Source organism: Anneissia japonica, unplaced genomic scaffold (genome assembly GCF_011630105.1).
Source record: "Anneissia japonica isolate Jap-2015-1 unplaced genomic scaffold, ASM1163010v1 scaffold287978_len313048_cov192, whole genome shotgun sequence".
In the NCBI taxonomy this organism is placed as follows: Eukaryota; Metazoa; Echinodermata; class Crinoidea; order Comatulida; family Comatulidae; genus Anneissia; species Anneissia japonica.
In genome coordinates, this window is record NW_022753122.1 from 103499 (window position 1) to 123543 (window position 20045).

Genomic DNA, 20045 nt, shown 5'->3' on the forward strand with positions numbered 1-20045 from the left:
AGGCCTAGATCAAGGCGTTGAATCTGATGAAAGTGAGATACGTTTCCAAGATGAACATTTCGTTAAGGATGAAATTGAAGATTTCAGTAAGGATGAAGAAGATGTAAAGTTAGACCTAGATGACGGCGTTGAATCTGAAGAAAGTGAGATAAGTTTCCAAGATGAACAAAATCTTGAGTCAGATGTGATGCCTCGGACTCCAAGAGTATACATATATAACAAGAAACAAGTTCCTGAAGATAAATTAATGTTACCACCTCTAGTTTCTACCACAAATCCATTGCAAGCAGATATTTCAACTTACACAACTTGTCGCAGATACATAGGCCCACAATATCCTCCACCAGTTTCTAAAAAATTCTTAACAGGATTTTTCTATCCAAAACTATCGCACGCATCGTTCGAATACAATTTTTCGTCGGGACAGGATCAAGTAGGTGACGATAGTTTACATTTGCCAATTCTTGTTTCAAAGCAGCTTTCGTTTTATAACCGTAAGGGAGAAAAGGTACGGAACTTACGAGCGATTGACATGAGAACAGGACATTCAAATTTCAATCATGTATCGAATTTAAAGAAACAACCAGTTGCTAATCTAAAATGCAAGACTCCTGTACTCATTAGTCGCGAAAAAAATTTTACGTCATTAAAACAATCATGTGAATCGATTCCAGAAAGCATTCCTCCTTTCTTTGAGACCCAGCCGCTAGATGAGATATCAGCAGAATACGGTGAAGACAGCGAAGATTCCTTCGACGAAAATCAAGCAGCTCGTTTTAAAATCAATCGTTGGAAACTAGAAAAACAGGTAAAACCAACGCCAATTAACCTAGGCCTACTTCGGAGATCTCGCACTACTCTCGACTTAAATACAGTAGGCCTACCACGGTCTGCTTTCAGGTCAATTTGCCTTCCAAGAAACTTTTCAAATGACGTGACATCGTCAAAGGTGAAGCATATGGATTTGTTGAACATGACGATTTAAAGCAGATATTAGGCCTAATTACGGTATACACACACACACACACACACACAAATATATATATATATATATATATATATATATATATATATATATATACACACATAGATACATAGATACATACACACACACATGTAACAAGACCGTAAGAAAACCAAGTGCATTCGCACCCTGGACTGATGCACCACCGACCCTTTTGGCAGTGTGTACATGCATTTCTATTCACTCTGACTCGATTTTTATAAATCAATCTATCACTTTAAGTGCATTTATCAATTTGCGACAATAATAATAAAACGATGTGTTATAATTCAATTTAAATATTCTATTGTTCTCTTTTATTGTAAAGGTTGATGGTGGTGGTGGGGGGGGGGTCTTATGGTGAAAGTTGGCTTTGAGATCGAAAGTTTAATCTTTGCAATGGCACGTGCAATAATAACAAAACAGCAGCAGCAGTAACAAAGCAGCAGCAGCAACTAGAACGCATTAGCAGCAACAGCAACTACAACAAGGCAACAACAAAGCAGTAACAGCAGCAACAAGCAGTACCAACAACAAAGCAACAGCAACAACAGCAACATCCACAACAAAGCATCCACAAAAAAAAAAAATATAAAAAAAATCCGAAGATTAATTAAAAATAACCCAAACCTAAGATCGCCAAGTACAGTGAAATCATCACCATTCACTGGCAATTTTAAATTTTTCTTATATTGTAATATGTAATAATATTGTTGCTGGAATTGGAAATGTCGTATTATGATTCTTAATTTAAGGCCCAAGACCTGCCAGTACATTAATCATAGCGTGCCATTAGCTTCCTATGACAACAATCTAAATTCAAAACAAACTTCAGGAAAAAATGCCTTTACAACGTTAATAGTGGCCCCCTTACTAGAAACCACCCTATTTGGAAATTTTCCCATTGGATGAATTCCGTAAACTTGTAAATTATTACAACAGAAGGAAACTGGAACACGCATCTTCATTATATCATTTTACTTACATTGTAACCGATTTATTCAAATATTCACCCAATTACATAATGTTATTGATAATTAACATACTATTATTACATTAATATAGTACAATAGTATAAAGTATTAATTAACAACCTTAAAAACTGGAATATTCAAGTCAAACTTATATAAAAAGTAATAATTAAAGTATCAACACAATTATATTTGAGCACAAACCTTAAATTACGTTTATATGCCTATATCGTAAAAAAGCACAAATACTTCACTCTCGAATAAACAGCCCACAAATATTGGGTGCTTCAAAATATCCTACTTGAAAACAACTTGCAATGCTTAATCCAGAGTACACAGACGTTGCCTAACGTTATGTTTTGTAACATCCGTACGTTCTTAATAGGTTGCATAAAGTTAGATAGATCTATAGAGATGCACATGTTATCACTTTAACACTTGAATAATTTTTAATAAAACACCGCTCTCAAATATGCAGTTCTTGATCGAGCACTGCACTGAAAACTGTCAAAAAAGTGCGCAAGTGCCGATACACGCAAGTTTGATCATTCACGGTACTTACAGAATTCTCAATTATATATAAATAATGACACATTAATTACGTTTGTTTCACCCGAAAAATTGAATGAATTCAGTTATTTACAATGGCCTTGTATTCTTCCACAAATACTATTGGCTTGGCATGGCGCTCTATACAGTTATCAGAATGATTTGATTCACCAAACTTTTTAAATTCTCAGTAAATTGTTTCGTCCGTGTTGCATTAATTTGCACATACTAAAACAATGGACCTCTATGGAGTGTCAATAAAACGTAACAACTGACCAATCAGAACAGTCCCAGGAATATGGGCGTGTCCAACAAACGCACGTGTTTACGTACAATTACTCTATAAACAGCGTCGTCGGTTCTAAGTGAGTTAAACGCAGATGCGATGATTTGCGTCGAGGACAGTCGTGTCGTAGAATGTTAAACATGTTTAATATTTCTCACGATAGCTTAAGACTGTCCCCGACGATAAATCGCGTCGGGCTGCGTCGTACGACGCTGTCTGAGTTGGCCTTTAGCAACAATATCTAAAAGGCAGGGCTCAACAGAAAGGTCCACTGTACTTAATGGACGGAGATTAAAAGTGGTCTAGATAAAGTATGGTACTACAGTACTTGGTCCAAAGATTGGATACAACCAATTTGTGCCCAACTAACCTCAGATAAAAATACTTGATATTTGTTTTTATTAGAATACCAATAAACTTTGGTCAAATAAAACAGTTCTGAATCGCATTGCCACATCCAAATACCACGAGTACCTCTGTCATTTCTCTCTAATGCGAGATGATTGTGTAAACAAGTTGAACAGGAAAATTTAATAACAAGCACCTTTAAATTGATCTCATCTCCAAACTGCGACATAAATTTTGACACTGCATATATTCATATTTAAAACTACTAATACCTGTGTAATTTTGAGCTAATTACTACAAAAGTTCAAACCAACAACATTATATTTCAGATACTATCACTTTCTTATACAACCTCATATGTTATCTTAACAATGCATAATTTCACTAGTTGTCATACCGAACTCAGAACCTACATTTATTTACCTGAGGAATAATATAAACAATCTGAGATCACCCACGAGTTGCTCCGATGCAATGTTTTCATATTCAACTTTGATTTAAACCTCAACACATTTCAACAAATTGTGATATAAGATCAATTTCCATGAAAGATTACATTTCATAAAGTCAAAATCAAACATTTAATGGCAAATTCATAGATGCCTCAATTGCTGTTTAATTTCTGGACAAACCATGACATGGTTAAAAGAAAAGAAAAAAAAGAAAAGAAAATCCAATCTAAATTTTTGCATTTCACTAACAACAGTTTTCATGAATCAGCCAGCAGTTGACAATCAAATCAATCAAAACAAGAAATCATATTGGAGTAATTAATAACAAACACACACAATGAAAGTCAAAAGCTGAAAAATAAGGTTTTAAAACCTAAACAGTAAGACTATAATGAATACAAAGTATGTAACCAATTTTTTTTAAGTCAATCCTCTCTGCAAAACAGGAGGAAAAATCTTTAAATCCTGCGACATAGAAAAATAAAGAGCTTTTCATTTACGCAACAAAGTAACACTAGAACAGATTCACTTTATCCACGACCATCTTACACTCTCTGCACAACGTAGATTCATGGCAAACTGCATCCAAAAATCCAGACGACAATGAGAACTCAAGGTTCTCGCATGCACATGCAAGTTTTTCGCTGCAGTGAAATCAGTAGTTCAAACTGTTTTACTTTTTGCGATGCAAAAAAATGTGCAACCAATTTAGAGCTCAGGAAGAGAACCAACACTTCTGATTTGCGAATAAATTCGCCTAGTGGAAAAAAGGCTTTAGTGACGTCATTACGTGCCGTCGTGCATTCGAAAGCTTCCTGTTATCAAACATGGGCCGTGGCTAAACCATCTACAGTGTACCCATCAAAAATCTTCCCTGAATCTGGGACCTATTGCCAAAAGGAACATGTAGTACTTTTGCGTACCTCATTTTTGGCGACTTTAAATACCACTTTACTAAGTAAATTCCTTTTTAAAATAAGGTACAGTATTTAACTTATAAAAATGACAAAGCACTGAGTATTGTAACTCCAAAAATTGACAATTGTGATCCCAACTTCAGCCCATCATGATCTACTAAATTTATCTCTGCACTGTAAATATTGTCTGCCAATGTTTATTTTGATGTGACCACCTGTGTTGTTACCTTTGAGCCTGGAAAAGTATACCCAGTCAGGATCTGCTCTAGTACCAACGTAGAAGTATATAATTGATTCTACTGTATGTTTCAATATTTCTTTTATTATCGTTAGAAACTATTTGTTTGCATTTTGTTTTTGAATTTGTTTTTTTACCTTGTTTGTTTTAACCTTGGAGTGACCAGCATCTTTTTTTTACTTTTGCAAGATGTAAGGACATAAACACTGTTGTACAATAAATTTCTATATATAACATTAATTAGAGCTCCACAACATACTACTTCTGAGTAACCCTGTGGGTTACAGACATACCAAAAATATGACTAATTTTCATAAAACTTAAAAATCTCCCTAATTACAGCATAAAAATGATTAACATATTTTTCACCCTATTCAAATTAGTATAACTTACAATCTCCTCATAATTTTAACATCAGTTAAAACATGGAGGTATAATATTAATACCCCTATTATTATTATTATTATTATTATTATTATTATTAATTACTATACCTCCATGGTCAAAGATTCCCCTGTAATTGAGGACTTTAGGAATGGTTAAATTACACTCAAGGAACTATGAATATTGCTTAATACTCTACCGATCACGCTGTTCAACTTTTTCAAGAGAAAATACATAGATATTGAAGTGATCTGCTAACTGGGATACCTAAAAATAGAAACAGAAATTTAAATTGAGATCAAGATTTTTTAAACCAATTTATAGTGTCATGTTAATAAAGTTGTAATTGAAAATTTTAAATTACTTTTTAGCTAGACTTGCCACAATTCTCTAATTTATTGACATTTTGTAGTGTTAAATAATTTTGGAGAGTGCCACCAGTGTCTGTTTTTGTTATGGAGCTGAATTTGGATGGGAATCAGAGAAAAAGCATAGTATGGAACGCCTTGCAAATAAGTAATATGGAACGCCATTTAGAGATTGGAACCTAGTCTACTTTTTACCCAACAGAGTGCAGGAATAACCACTGCCAGATCTAGGAATTCAAAATATAGGGGGCCCAGAGGAGACTTTCACAGATGGGGGTCTAAGACCACCTCAGCCCCATTATGATTGGGGCTTAGGTAATAAAATTTATGATTATGGCACCTCTAGATGGCTGGAAATGGCACTATCAGACTTTCCCCCCACATGGTTTGAATCCGCCACGGATAACTAAATGTTTCATAATCCGTAGTACCACAAAGATAAAAAGTTATGATACTATGTGTTTAGAGTATTATTAATATCTAGAGTTAAGCGACTCATATTTGGGCATCTGCTATTGTAAGTATGCAGTACTTACCACACAACTAGCATAATGTACTTGAGCAACGATGCTTACAGTACATAGTGCAAATAAACAGTAGGCTTCAACTTTGCTATCGTCGTAGAGGAAACTTGTAAGCACACAGGCAGCTAATGGAATGAGCAGCAAATTAAACTTATTGCATAATGTATCCGACATCTGGCTAATTATCAAACGACACTAGAAAGAGAAACATTAAATACATTTTTAATAATTACTAAAATTATTAAAAGTTTCTATTACAATATTTATTCCAATAAACCCTCCTGGGTCGCTTACTGTTCAAAAGGGTTTTTGAAGAGGCATTTATCCAAGGGAGACGTGTATTCGAGGGAGGGACTTATTTATTTTTGGTGTCAATGAATGTAGTGTAGTGGCCTGCGTCAGTCACTTATGACTATGCAGAAAGCACAAAAATCATACTGTACAATGATGTCATAAAGGAAAGATTAAGAGGAAGTTCATCATCATCAATATAGCTCATAATCATCATTTGATCTTCTTTCTTTGCAACCCCTCATGTGACTGTGGAGTCCAATTCTTGATTTGCATTTCCTTTTACAATTTGGATATTCATTCAATTCATATGAAATGTATTTTTGGTGTCAATGAATATGTATACACTTAAATAAATGCCCCCTAATTTCACTGCAAATGTGGAACTACACCACATAATTACCATCAAAATGTGTTAATGTGTCATCATAAAGACAATCAGGTTAAAAAAAAAAGAATTCTACTTGAGTACAACATTAATAGAATGATGATGTTTCCATTATACATGTTTAGTGTCGTTTATTCAAGGAAAAATATAACAGCCTGGGCATTTATTCCGAATTAGGCTCTATAAGGGGTGTCTATTCTAAAGGGGCGTCGCAATATTATCACCGGTCATTGGATTAAGCACATATGGAACACATATTCAGCTCCCTGGTGAGAATTCAATAATTTTGAAGCTGTATAAATGCATTTTGTCTTTGAACCTACCAGGTACCCACTTGTGGGTGGAGAGAAGTAACCGTAGGTAAAGTGCCTTGCTAAAGGACACAACCAAAATGCACAGCGAGGGATTGAACCGCCGACCTTAAGGTTGAGAAGCAGAACCACAACTGTCTACATTAGCATTCATAACTACATCATCATCATCATCATAATTACCACCACCATCATCATTGTTATCATCATCACAATCATCATCATAATCATAATCATCATTGTCAATCTATTCATATTGAGGTCATGAATTTGTGGAAATATACACATTTTGAATGGAATTGAATAAACCCCAAGTATTTTCATTTTCTTCAAGTAATGATCTCATCCACTTTTTCTTCAATTCAATATCATCTTTAATCAAACCAGTCACTTGTCGTCGCAAAAAAGAAATTTTTAGTTATTACTACAGGGTTATTCAGTAACAATAGAGCTATAAAATGGTAAAAGCATCATTAAAATCCGACATTTTGTTATGAAGTTACAGGAGTAAAGCTGTTTAAAGAACAATATTTGAGAAATCTGCCTTCAAAGTTTATGATTGTGGGCATTTCTCAGGCAGAAACCATCAAAAAATCGTTAAAAACTGTTGTTTTAAAATTTTAGGAAAATAACAGCATAGCATGATATATAGTTATATAAAGGTTAGTTTAGTGTAATAAAATAGATTTCAAAACTTTTGACATTCCAGCATGTTTCGTTCACAATCTCTGAGACAGGATTTGCGATGAGTGATGAGTTTAGCTTGCCTTTGCCAGAATTTATAACATTTTCATCATTTTTATCATCCTTATCCATTCCACATTCTCTGCCTCATCATCATTCATATACCATTCTCGTCTTCTCCATCATCATCACCATCTTCATCATCATCGTCATCATCATCACCAATTCAACATCCTCATCGTCCTCATCATCCACCAACCTACTTTTCATCATCATCATTATAATCGTCCTCATCATCATCAAATTCATATTCGCCTCCACATCATTTTATTTCCTTTATTATTTTGAGTTCAACATTCTAACCCACAACTTCATGGCTTAACATCCTCTTCAATCCAATATTTTTATCACCTTCAATTCAGTATTATAGTCACCACTATCAACTTGTAATGTCTTTTCTATAACTTACTGCAATATTTGAATTAATGGTACCAATTGCTAAACAGAATATCCTTGGGTGGAGGTGCAGTATATCAGCTGGTGACATGAACGCCCAGATCACGGATAAAACAAACAGAATAAGAAGTGGATATAGTGGTTCCATGGCTTGGATATATGGTCGCATTTTACCAGTTCCATCCTTGTATCCCCTAGAATTTGGGTAGGAAAAAACAAGGACTTTATTCCACCAATATAAAATGTTTTATACTAAAATTGCTTCAATTTAAAAGAATAATTCTGATATGTAATTTGATTTGAACAGTTAAAATGATGGAGGTGTTACATTGTTTACAATAAAAAAAAAACCAGTTTTGTTTAAATATGTCTGTATTTTATATTTACAAAATCCCTTCACTTTGTGTCTAGTAAAATCCTGAAAAAACACTTAAACTACACATTGAATTACTCAATTAAAAAGAGCAAAAGTATCAAACTTCTGACAAGATTGAAACAATACATTTTTCACTGATTTACAGACCTCATTACATTTTTTACCAGTCTATTTAAAATTCCATGCAAAGAATATAGGAATGGTATTTTGTCTGTTTTTATTTATTATTTATAGGATTTATGTAGCGCACATATCCAGAAAACTACCCAAGGCACTTTTTTTTCTGGTCATTGGATACAGAATCAATCACACACAATGTGCAACTTCCCCGCTCTCTCGGGAGTATTCCTAGTTATGCGTGTAATCAGCACTACTAATTTCATTCCGGATCATTCACCTCCTACCAGGTACCCATTTATACTCCTGCGTGAACAGAGGCAAATGCAGATAAGTGTCCTCCCAAGAACGCAAGCAGTGTGACGAGCATTGGTCTTGAACCCCCGACCTTCCGATTGAAAGTCCAATGCCTTACACACTTACGCCGCACGCTTCAACACATGCTGTTAACTTACGAGATAAATAATAGCTCCATACAGGGAGCATTTCCTTTAGAACATCATTAAAACAAAGAAAATCATCCTACCTGTATACATTATAAACGCTTTGAGGTACTGACAGTCCAGCAGAACCAACTAGGAAAGAATAATAATTAAAAAGATTACTGACTGTACAGTATCCCAACTCAAAGAGATAAAATTCTGCTTGCAGGGGTCCCACGTTGAAAAAAATCCCTTCCAGGAAATCTGGTTAAATGAACTTTCTTTATAGTATATTTAATTTAATTTTACTGGGCGTGGTGATACCCATCGGCACTGACTTCCAGGAAACAATGGGTCAAGAGTGTAAACATTGAGCAAACCACTGGTGTAAGCATTTCACATCATAGTTATGTAAGAAAGACTGTTACAAAAGTCAACCTTACAATTTTAAATTTAAAAAATTGTATGTTTATGTTATAATTGTCAATAGCAATAATCATAATTTATGTGTGAGTTGAATTCTCGTAAATAGTTGAAGGACTTATTTTCAATGTAATTTTGTACTTTCTTATAACAAATATATAATAAAAAATAAAAAAATAAAATAAATTACTACTATTGAAGCCTGTCTTACAAGAACTGCTAATTTTGCTGTTTACTTTTATCAAAGTTTTGATGTGTGTGATTGTGATGTGCTATGATTATTTCCTGTTCCTTGTTTGTTTTATGCGTTTTATCTGATGTTAAATCCAAGCCGTGAATTGGAATCGAGATCGAGTATAGAGAAGCAGTGAACACGGTATCCAGGCCGCTCGACGGATGTGATGTATGTCGACACTTACACATACAGCCTAAATTTATACCGCCATTTTTAAATTTCTCTGACTGGCTTGATTTTTTAAACGCCATATCTGAAAGCTCCCGGTTTTAACACGCATATGTTTGACAGATATGGAACACGTTGGAAGGGTAACAAATGTATTTTTATTTTCCATTAATGTTGGACGTTCAAGTTTTCAAAGAAGTGGATGGCTTCTGATTATTGGGTGATATCCACCCATGCCCAGGCCCCAGGACACAAGTATCCGTGCGTTGTTGGCCATAAAGCAATTATCAGAACTAGCCGAGCAATATCATGCAATAGTTGTGAAGATTGGACCCAAACAAAATGTACAGAATTTTCATGTAGCAATTATGATCAGCTTGTTAAGTCAAGTGAGGAATTCGCATATGAATGCCAAAAATTCTTACTAAAAGCAACTTCTATTTTGGTGCATCTTGGATGATGAAGATTGCTACGATAATCAAATAAATGGTCTAACAAGGGTTAAGGCTGAAGCAAATATGCTACATGAAGAACTTTTGAAGCATTGTGGATAGATGTTATTCTTCCCAAAACAGAGCCCGGATTATTATCAGTGTGTTACAAGCTCCCCCCTATAGATGTGTATAAGAGACAGTCCTCAAACAAAGCAATTTTTTAAAGATGCTAGAGGACTTATTGAACAATAGTAAAATTTCAGGACGAAAAATCATTATATTCGGAGATTTTGATGTAAATGTTTCAGGAAAAGTTTCTGATGTAAACATTGTTAAACCATTGGGGGACGTGTGTGGCCTTTATACTCAACTAGTGTGTCAGCTCACAAGAATTACAAATTCTAGCTCTACGGCGATTGAGTTCATATTCTCGTCTGATCCTATGAAAGTGTATCAATCTGGGGTAATACTAATAGTTTAGTGATCATTTCATGACCTTCGTTTGTAGGAAAAATATTAAAGATTTATTGTCCCATGCAAAATACCACAAAAAATTTACTTCCCCATTTTGAAGTAAATAAAAGTTTTCAGCTTCAACATAGAAATGAGTGTATTTAAAAAAATGTTTATCCATCAGTTTGCAGCGAAAAATGATAGAAACACTTCCAGTGACTGGAAGTGTTTTATTACTTTTATTATAAATTTATGGTTTCAAAATCAGGGTGTACATTTTTTAAATTTAATAATTTCTATGCTTAAGTTAATCATTTGTATGTTACTGCAAAATGAGCAAATTAATTTCAAAATTATTTTTTATGATTTTTTGACATTAGCAAGGGATAATACATCTTTAAGACACCCATCAGAAGGCATAAATTTATCACTATTAGATCTATGAAAAACTATTCTAGTGAAATATTTCTAAACATAATAAATGATGTACAATGTTCCGAAATTTTAAAAAAATGATAATATTAAAGATGATTGGGTTAACTTTAAAACTAAAAAACTATTGAAATAATTAATGATGTTGCTCCTTTGAGAAAGGTGAGAATAAAGCAAAGATCCCAACCTTGGTTTAGTATGGATCTCAGAAATTTAATTAACAAACGTGAGAAAATTCTACAAATATATAAATGTACAAAAAAAAAGGGGACCTTTATATAGAATTTGAAAGGTGTAGAAATAATCTAATTATCAAAAAAAAAGAAAGCTAAGGCTAATTATTAGTATTACTCACAACAATGGACGGAGAACAGTGACAAACCAAAAAAATGTGGCGATTGCTTAAAGATCTAGGTGCTGGTAAAACAAAGAAAATTTATAATAGTAATAGTATACTGTACTGTAGGTTTAAAAATAAGAGAAGACGTAGTATTATGATAAAAAGCTAGTTGCCTATACTTTTAATAAGTATTTTACAAGCATTGTGAGCGCTGTGGATAGTAAACTTTAACCTGTAGGTAAATATGATAATGCTCATGTTATTGAATTTTATGAAAATAAAAATGTACTTAATGAATTTTACTTTCAGGAGACTGATGAAGATAAAATAATGTTTTAAAAATTTTAACAGATTTAAAAATAAATGAAGCTACTGGTCTCGATCAGGTCTGTCAGATTGCAACCCTTAACTAAAATTATTAACTTGTCCATTAGGTCGGGTCATGAAGCCAATGAGTGAAAAAGACCATCATTTTCGACAGACTCATGCCTGATTCACTTGTTGGACCACATAAAGAAAGAATGGGACTGTGGCAACTCTACTGGTATGGTGGTTTTATACCTAATGAAAGCGTTCACACAGTGAATCATGGTATTTTATTGGGAAAGTTGAAAGCGATTGGTCTGGCTGATCAGACAGTCTTATGGTTTGACTCTTATCTTAGGGATTGGAATCAAATAGTTGATATTTATGGTTCATTTTCAAATGTATCTAAAATCATTCATGGAGTCCCCTAAGGGTCACTTTTGGGCCCCGCCCTTTTTTCTAACATACATTAACTATATGGTATCTGCTACTACTTGTAAATTATTGCTCTACGCGGATGATTCAGCTCTGGTAGTTTCTCTGGTGTTATAATTATAACACAAGATTTGCAATTTTTTTAATTTTTAGAGATAAACTAGGTAATAATTGTAAATCCACTTTTCTGTCTACAATTAGCCTTTGGAACTTGCTACCTTATCAAATTTCGGAAATTAATAGTATATCAATCTTAAAAAAGAATTAAGTTACATCTGTATTTAATACCATGACTGTCAAATAATAAAAATATATATTTTTTGTGTTTGTGTTAATTATTGTTTCAGGGACCACAATGGAAATAAGTCGGCCGTTTGGCTACTTTATTGTGTTTTGTTATCCCAGAATTCTGTTATGTTATTATATTTATTGTATTTTGTGGTTGAATGTGAATTCTAAATAAAAAAAAACAAAACAAACAAATGCACAAATAAAGTCACTTTTAACTTACATATCACAGCTGGAACGATGACTGTTCTCCATTCATATCCGAAAATGGTCCCTTTCCAAAATTCGTAACCACAAATGCCTGTCACGAAGTACACAGCTGCAAGGGACTGGAGGGAAAGAGCCACAAAAACAAATTATTACCAGATTTGATCTCGTCACTTCAGACAAGTTAGGTGATCCGCTGCACATCTGAATTTTGACCCTCAAGGAGTGCGCGCGGCAGATATTGAAACATTTATTAATGCTCAAAATGGCACAAAACGTGCTTTAATTCAGTTTAAAAAAGTAATCTTGAGCATGTTAAAAGTTTTATGCACTCGTACATGCACATTATGATATGCTTGCACACGGTAATGGCACAAAAAGTTGACTCCTGATATGAGATATACTGCACATGTGTCAACTCTCATTGAAAATGCCTGTTGGTGAGGGATTAATTATCAACTCACATGCTTTCAAATATGTAATACAAATTGGGGGTCACTGTTTATCCTAGGAGCTATAACTAATTAAAAATAGGCATGAGTTTGAGCATTTAAAATTTTAACGCACACATAATGGTGTGCGCATGGCAAATTAAGGTACATGACATTTAAACTTGACCTGAAGTTTATGCCTACCGATCAAGGAAAGCGAGAGACCCTCAAATGCATATAAAAATAATGATGTCATAGATAAAAATCAGTTTAATTAATTCAAATGGTAATATGGTAACGCCACAATGTCCAATCAGCCATTATGATCTATAAAATCATATCTACGACTCATGTGCTTTCAGAATATGCAATAAAAATTGGGGGTCACCGTTCATCCTAAAGAGCTATAACTGATTAAAAATAGACATGACTAATGGCATATTTTTACTGTATGTCGACGCAAACGTGTGCAAGGATACATATGTTTGATGTGCTCGTACGCCACTGCTACTGGCCCTAATATGACTGAAAAAATGTAAATAGGTGCCAATGTAAAGAACCCAAAATTTCAGGCTCCTCGCTAGATCTGCCCCTGCTTTTACATGAATAAGTGTTGGAATATAAATTTAAGTTTCTCCAAAATTACTGTATTAAAGTTTTACTGTAGTGTATTGCACATTCATCCATTTTCCAAATTTCTTCATCCGAGACTCATTGCTACACACTTACCAGCTGACTAACATCATATCCCCATGGAAGAAACAACACACCTGTGTTGTACTTCTCCCAGTGAGAAATCGTGAACACGCCGACGATATTCCACAAGACCCAGAAAAGGACGTGCACATCGCGTCCGTAGTCCTCCTCGCTGCGGCTGAAGCAGGAGTAAAGTTCAATTGCCATTAACGCTGCGACCCAGCTGTCGATACCGTGATCGAACAGCTCCCCCAGCGGCGTACTTGAATTGGTCCTTCTAGCTTGCTTACCATCCATACCATCTTAATTTGTGGAGAAAATCAATTAGGAAAATATTAACAAAATTTTATAGCAAGTAGGCAAAGTGTTGTAGAGGGTTGCAAGGGAGACTTCTTTTTTCATAAAAAAAAATAAAAATTAGAAACAATAATATTACCATTAAGTAAATAATGCAGGATAAAATTTATTTGAAAAATTGAAAATGACTTTGTATTGAGGACCTAATGATTTTGATAACAGATATTGATTAAAAAATAATGTGGAATAAAATTTATTTGAAAACTGAAAATAACTGTGTATTGCGGACCTAATTATTTTGAAAACAGATACTGATTAAAAAAATATATCGTGAAAGTACACATATACAGTAGAAAATACTCTCCCAGGGAACTGAGTTTGTGTTCCATAGGTATTCAATTTAATGATGTAATGATAATGCGAAGCAAATAGAGGGCTTACCATAATGTGCTATATAACTCTACTATTATTATTGTTATTATTATTATATTATACTTCTCATTCAGTGAAATTTAATTCACTGGGTTCAGAGGTGGGGCTGTCTGGAAAGTTTGCTCAGCCAGTTTAGGGATGCTCTCTACCCTCAACCTCTGGTCCTTTATCACTGCAAATTGGTTTGACAAGCTACTTTAATTTTCTTTTTCCTGGGTCATGCGACTTTTAGGGCATGCGTCTGACATTAGGGAGTTTTGATTTGCGCGACGACGCAAACACTGAACAGAATCACTCATGTGTGACTGTCCTTAGCTACCAGGCTAGGCACCCTACGTTCTCTGCAATATGTAGATTTGGCGTCCTAGAATCCACGCGACGTGAAATTAATGTTCTCACATGTGCAGATGTCTTTTAGTCGCATCATTACGTATACGTCCTACAATCATCGTGCAATCAAAAGCTCCCTGGTGTTAGGACTTGCTAGTGACACTTACCAAGCTGATGGGCCACAAATTGACAGACTCCACAGGTTAGCCAGATGATGTTTGGCACTGGAGGGTATGCTGGGTGTAGCCTGCTGCTGGCATAGTAATCCCAGTCATAGTATGACAGAAGCAGGAAGTTCAAAACCAGAAGCAGACACCCACAGAATGTCATCAGATTTGGAGCCAGCCACCTAGGGAATATCTGTACACCGAGGAGAATACACAAATCAAAACTGTTAGTTAAATGTTTGTAGACTTAGTAAATTGACAATAGTGAACCTAATCACTGTTTTCCTTTTTCACTTTGAAATCCCAAAAGTGGCAAATATTTTAACAAGAAAAATCTAAATAAGTCTTATTATGAGTGTTAAGGAGTGGATTTTTTCCTTTTTTTTTTGTGGTTGATATAAAAAAAATCCTGTAACATTGACAAGAATTGAAGCCAGGAACCTGGGAGAGGCTACAGCTCCACTTCATAATAAAATATATAAGCTTCCAGGGGTCCCAAGTTGGAAGAATCCATATCGACGAGACCTTGTTAAATGAGCTTTCTTAACACATCTAATTATATTTTCTGTGCATGAAGATACAGTACCCATTGGCACTGACATCTGGGAGACAATTGATGATAGTACATGTATAGAAAAAATTTGTAAAAACATGCAAATATCGTGAATTTACAGCAGATGTTTTTTTCCCGAGAGGTTCTTGTTTGCTTGCAGGAGTCCAATTCCAGGTGACTCCCCGAACTTGCGGGAGACTTGTGCCCCTGAGCTTCTCGATAAACCAACTTTATGAGAATTTTGCCCCAATCAACCACACTGGTAAAATAGATTTAAAGAAAGTCTTTAAAAATCTTTACTGTTGACACTACTGTTTTGATTTCAATTCAATTTTTTGATTTTTTTTTTGTGTTTGCTTGTTTATTGCTAATTGTATTTTCTTGGTCTTCACATTTTCATATTAAGCTGCCTTTAAATCTCTAACCTAAGACACCAATGGAAATAAATTATCTTCTAATTTTATTACTGTCCTTCCATCTATTCTTTGTCCATATTTTTTAGAAAATATGTACCATTCATCTTGTACCAGTTTCTTTTTGTAGTTTTGATGTTCACATCCAATTTTACTGTTTCTTTTTCTATTTTTGATATTGACATAATTTTCATTTTGATGCTTTTTTTTAATTGTTATAGAAAATTAATGGATGCTAACTAGAGAAATCAAAGAATAAATAAAATAAAATAATTAATACCTTTACACACGTATTCCAGAAGGGATGCATGATGTAAATCGAAATTGGTGATGTATCAACTGCATTGTACTGAAAATATAAAGTTAAAATATAAGAACATTAAAAATAAATAAAAACATATTTATACAAATGGGAAAAAGGTAACCTATCAGTATCAAAAAATTATTTATTACTGTACTGTCTTTTTTACCTAGACTTATTTGAAACAATGAATCATCCTGCTAACAACCCCACCCCTAGGATATTTTCGCTGAGAGCCGCTTAGCTCACTAGGTTAAACTGGTGGTAGCCACTGTGTGTGCGCTGAACTGTGGAGATTTCTAGGTCCTCGGTTCAATTCCCATCGCTGCCTCTCCTTGTGTTTCAGCTAGAGAGCTGAAATGCAAGTTACAATATTTAGCGCACCGTCTTTCGGATGAGACGTTTAAGCTGTCGGACCCGTGTGCATTATGCCCTGTGTGCATAAGAACGTTAAAGAACGCTGTACACTATTTAGAAAAGAGTAGGGGATTGTCTCCCGGTGTACTGCTCAATCACCACCAGAAGGACCCCACTGGAAATAAGTCTTCTTCAAACTTTTGTTGGTTATCCTTTGCACGATTGAAATAATTTTACAGTATGTTGAAATTTTCAAAACTCACCAAGTGCAAATTTACAAAGAACTCTCCATCGTAGTTGAATTAACCAGGTCTGGTAAAATTATTATATGGTGGTGGTGTGATTTTATTAATTATCAATTATATGTATAAGCATCAGGAAAATGAATTTTACTTGTAAGAACTTTTCTATGAGTGACAATATAAGAATCTTGTATCTTCTTCCTTTCACAGGGCCAGCACAACGTCCTGAGTTATATGAGGTAAGGAATGAGCAAAAAATGAACGCTTCACTATTTAGAAAAGAGTAGGGGATTGTCTCCCGGTGTACTGCTCAATCACCACCAGAAGGACCCCACTGGAAATAAGTCTTCTTCAAACTTTTGTTGGTTATCCTTTGTGTTCACACCGAATAAATCCAATCCAATTTAATGTCGCACAAATTACCGACAGCACAAAAATGCATAACATGCATGTTTGTTTGTAGGAACATTCCTCCATTGTTTTAGAAACATGATGTTTTCCATGCCCTGTTCTGATTAGTCAGTTGTTAAGTTCGATACACAGTGATAAAATATTGTTAAGTAAACAAAATGCATTGTGTGTGATCAAAATGCATATCAAATGATATGATTGGTTGTCAGGGTGTGAAGTTTTACTGTAAATTTGCATTGACAGTATGTGATAAAAGATTTAGGTACTCAATAGTGAGATAACTCCAGGTATGGACTTTACTTTATGGTATCGACTCTTCATAATAAAAGCTGATGTCCATACAGAGCAGGCCGATTGGATACTAATTAAATTAATTTTTCAAATCAAACAAACATTTTTATATCGTGTATCTAAAGAGTTGGAATGAACTTCTAAACAATGAAGAAAAAATTAATTTTAAATAAATAGCATAATAGTTTCATTCTAAAATTCTAATAATTCATAAGTTTTTTTACATTTAATTTTCTTTTCGTTTGCCTTTGTTTTGTGTGTTGTCTTCTGCTTTCTATTTTGATGGTTTTTTGATATCTGTAACTGTCTAGAGGCCTGGCCTAGGCCTAATTTGTTTGAAAACAAGGCAAGAGTTTGAAGAAAGAATAATAAAATAGAATAGAAGAAAAAAATAACAACAAATTATAATATCTTTAAAATATGAAATATATACACAGCCTGAGCCTTTTCTGTTACTCTATTACTATCAGTATTTTGCAATCACGTGCTGTACGTCTTACTAAATTGGCTTCGCCATGGCAGCTATGACCTAGGACCTAGAGGGCCTGACTACCTAGGAAGCCTAGGCATATTATAGCGCCCTAGGCCTGGACTTGACTTTGGGCCTAGCTAGGCTAGCTACGCCCCTACCCTAGGTTAGCCTATTCTATGCTAGCCCTAGCCCTAAAGCCTACATTATATCAGGTTGAGGCTTGACCTAAGTATTTAAAAAATTAGAGAATAAAATTTACTTACTTTGTATTTATCAAACCCATCAAGATGGTCTTTTCCCAAATACTTGTAAGCCATGTTGATAAAAAAAGGCAGCTCATCAACCCCGTCCGGTCCCTTGAAAAAATTCAACAAAAACACCACCGGTCGACTCTTGACCTAAATTTAACTGTAGCGCCCTGGTGCACATACTACGTCGTCGCGTCGACAGCTGACGGGGCATGACGCGTCGAATGAGTTGACAGAATGTACTCCTTACTTTCCCCCATCCACCACCCCCAGATATTTTTAGATACAAAAAGAAGATACATTTGTAGCGGTCATTTCGGGAATTTCAAATTAAAATATATAAACATAATTGTTTTACATACAGTATCTCATTTTGATGTGAATTCCATGGTAGGCCTAGCCTATATTAAAAAAAAAAAAAAAGGTTATACATGTAGAGTATATTAATACTGTAATACTAAAAGTAAACAATTTACAAAAGTTGAATTATTATTTTATTAATTCCATGTATACTGTACTGCATAAAATGCTGATAAATCTGCATTTGTCATAAAAAGTACATTTTTATTAAACATTTCCAAACTGGAAATTGGCCTAGTATTTTTTGTTGTTTTGTATTCTATTTCTAGAATCAGCCCTTTATAGAAATGTATTTTTTTTAATTACTCATGTCTTTTTCATGAAAACAAATTGTAAGTTACTGTATAATGAGATATAATCGAACACTGAAGGTCTCTGTCGTTGTTGACGCGAGTTAACGCAAGTTGATGTACCCAACCAACAAACAGGATACTTTTCAATTTGTGGTTTTGTTGACGATGTGATTCATGATCACGTCCTAGGCCTACAGAATTTCATTCTTCATTGAACTATTATAGTTTAGTTCGAAGTAAGCTTTGCATATGTTTCACAGTAAGCATCTGTCAAAACGATGTCAGTGTTTACAGGTGTTAGCCCAAACCCAATGAACCAAGGTAAATGACCATACATTTCACTCTTTCCAGCAAGGTTTAGACAGGCCTTTGTTTACTGGTGGTGGTGGTGGTGGTAAGAATCTTTTTAGGCCTCCTGGAACTAGGGTAGCCTGCTTATGTCTAGCTAGGAGTATCCCCTAGGCCTACACTTATATACCCTATGCCAGCCTAGGCACCATACTATCTATAGGCCTTCGGCCTAAGTCTAGATAAGGGGTCATTCAAGTATTATGTAACGCAGAGAGAGGGGGATGGGGGTATAGGCCCTAGTGGAAAAAGTTACAGTGTGTGACATAGGGTTGGGGGCGGGGGTGTTGCTTGAAGTTTAAAAAAAAAAAAATTAATTTTCATGGGAAGAGAAGAAATATTAAATATTCAAACTTGTATGATATTACTTTATTGAAACATATTACATCAGTGTAATACAATGTAATGTAACACAATTTGTGAAATCAATAAACAATGAAGTTACCTTACCTTATCAAAAAATAACAAAACACCCTACAAATTTGTAGTGTAGGACAAATTTGTAGTGGAGGACATTTATCCTGATACTTAATGTTGTTCATCTGATTTTATTAAAATTGTTGCTGTTCGGAAGTGGGGGAGGGGGTGGTTCTAGAG

At 34.6% G+C, this 20045-nt stretch overlaps 2 protein-coding genes across 2 annotated transcripts in view; one reads left to right on the plus strand and one right to left on the minus strand.

Moving 5' to 3' along the window:
- Nucleotides 1–1966: 1966 nt before the first annotated feature.
- LOC117122711 (ethanolaminephosphotransferase 1-like) lies at nt 1967–18616 on the minus strand. The gene is made up of 9 exons (XM_033268407.1): nt 18463–18616; nt 16406–16474; nt 15160–15352; nt 13967–14235; nt 12823–12928; nt 9190–9238; nt 8184–8364; nt 6053–6235; nt 1967–5415 (listed from the first exon to the last, which is right to left on the minus strand). Exons 1-9 carry the CDS (start codon nt 18514–18516, stop codon nt 5344–5346), a joined length of 1176 nt encoding a protein of 391 aa, XP_033124298.1. The 5' UTR covers nt 18517–18616; the 3' UTR covers nt 1967–5343.
- Nucleotides 18617–19239: 623 nt separating this feature from the next.
- The window catches only part of LOC117122712 (vacuolar protein sorting-associated protein 28 homolog), a 14391-nt gene continuing 13585 nt past the window's right edge, over nt 19240–20045 (plus strand). The window contains exon 1 of the mRNA XM_033268409.1: nt 19240–19421. Coding sequence (XP_033124300.1) covers nt 19379–19421 — 43 coding nt within the window. The 5' untranslated portion in view covers nt 19240–19378. The remainder of the gene's footprint in view (nt 19422–20045) is intronic.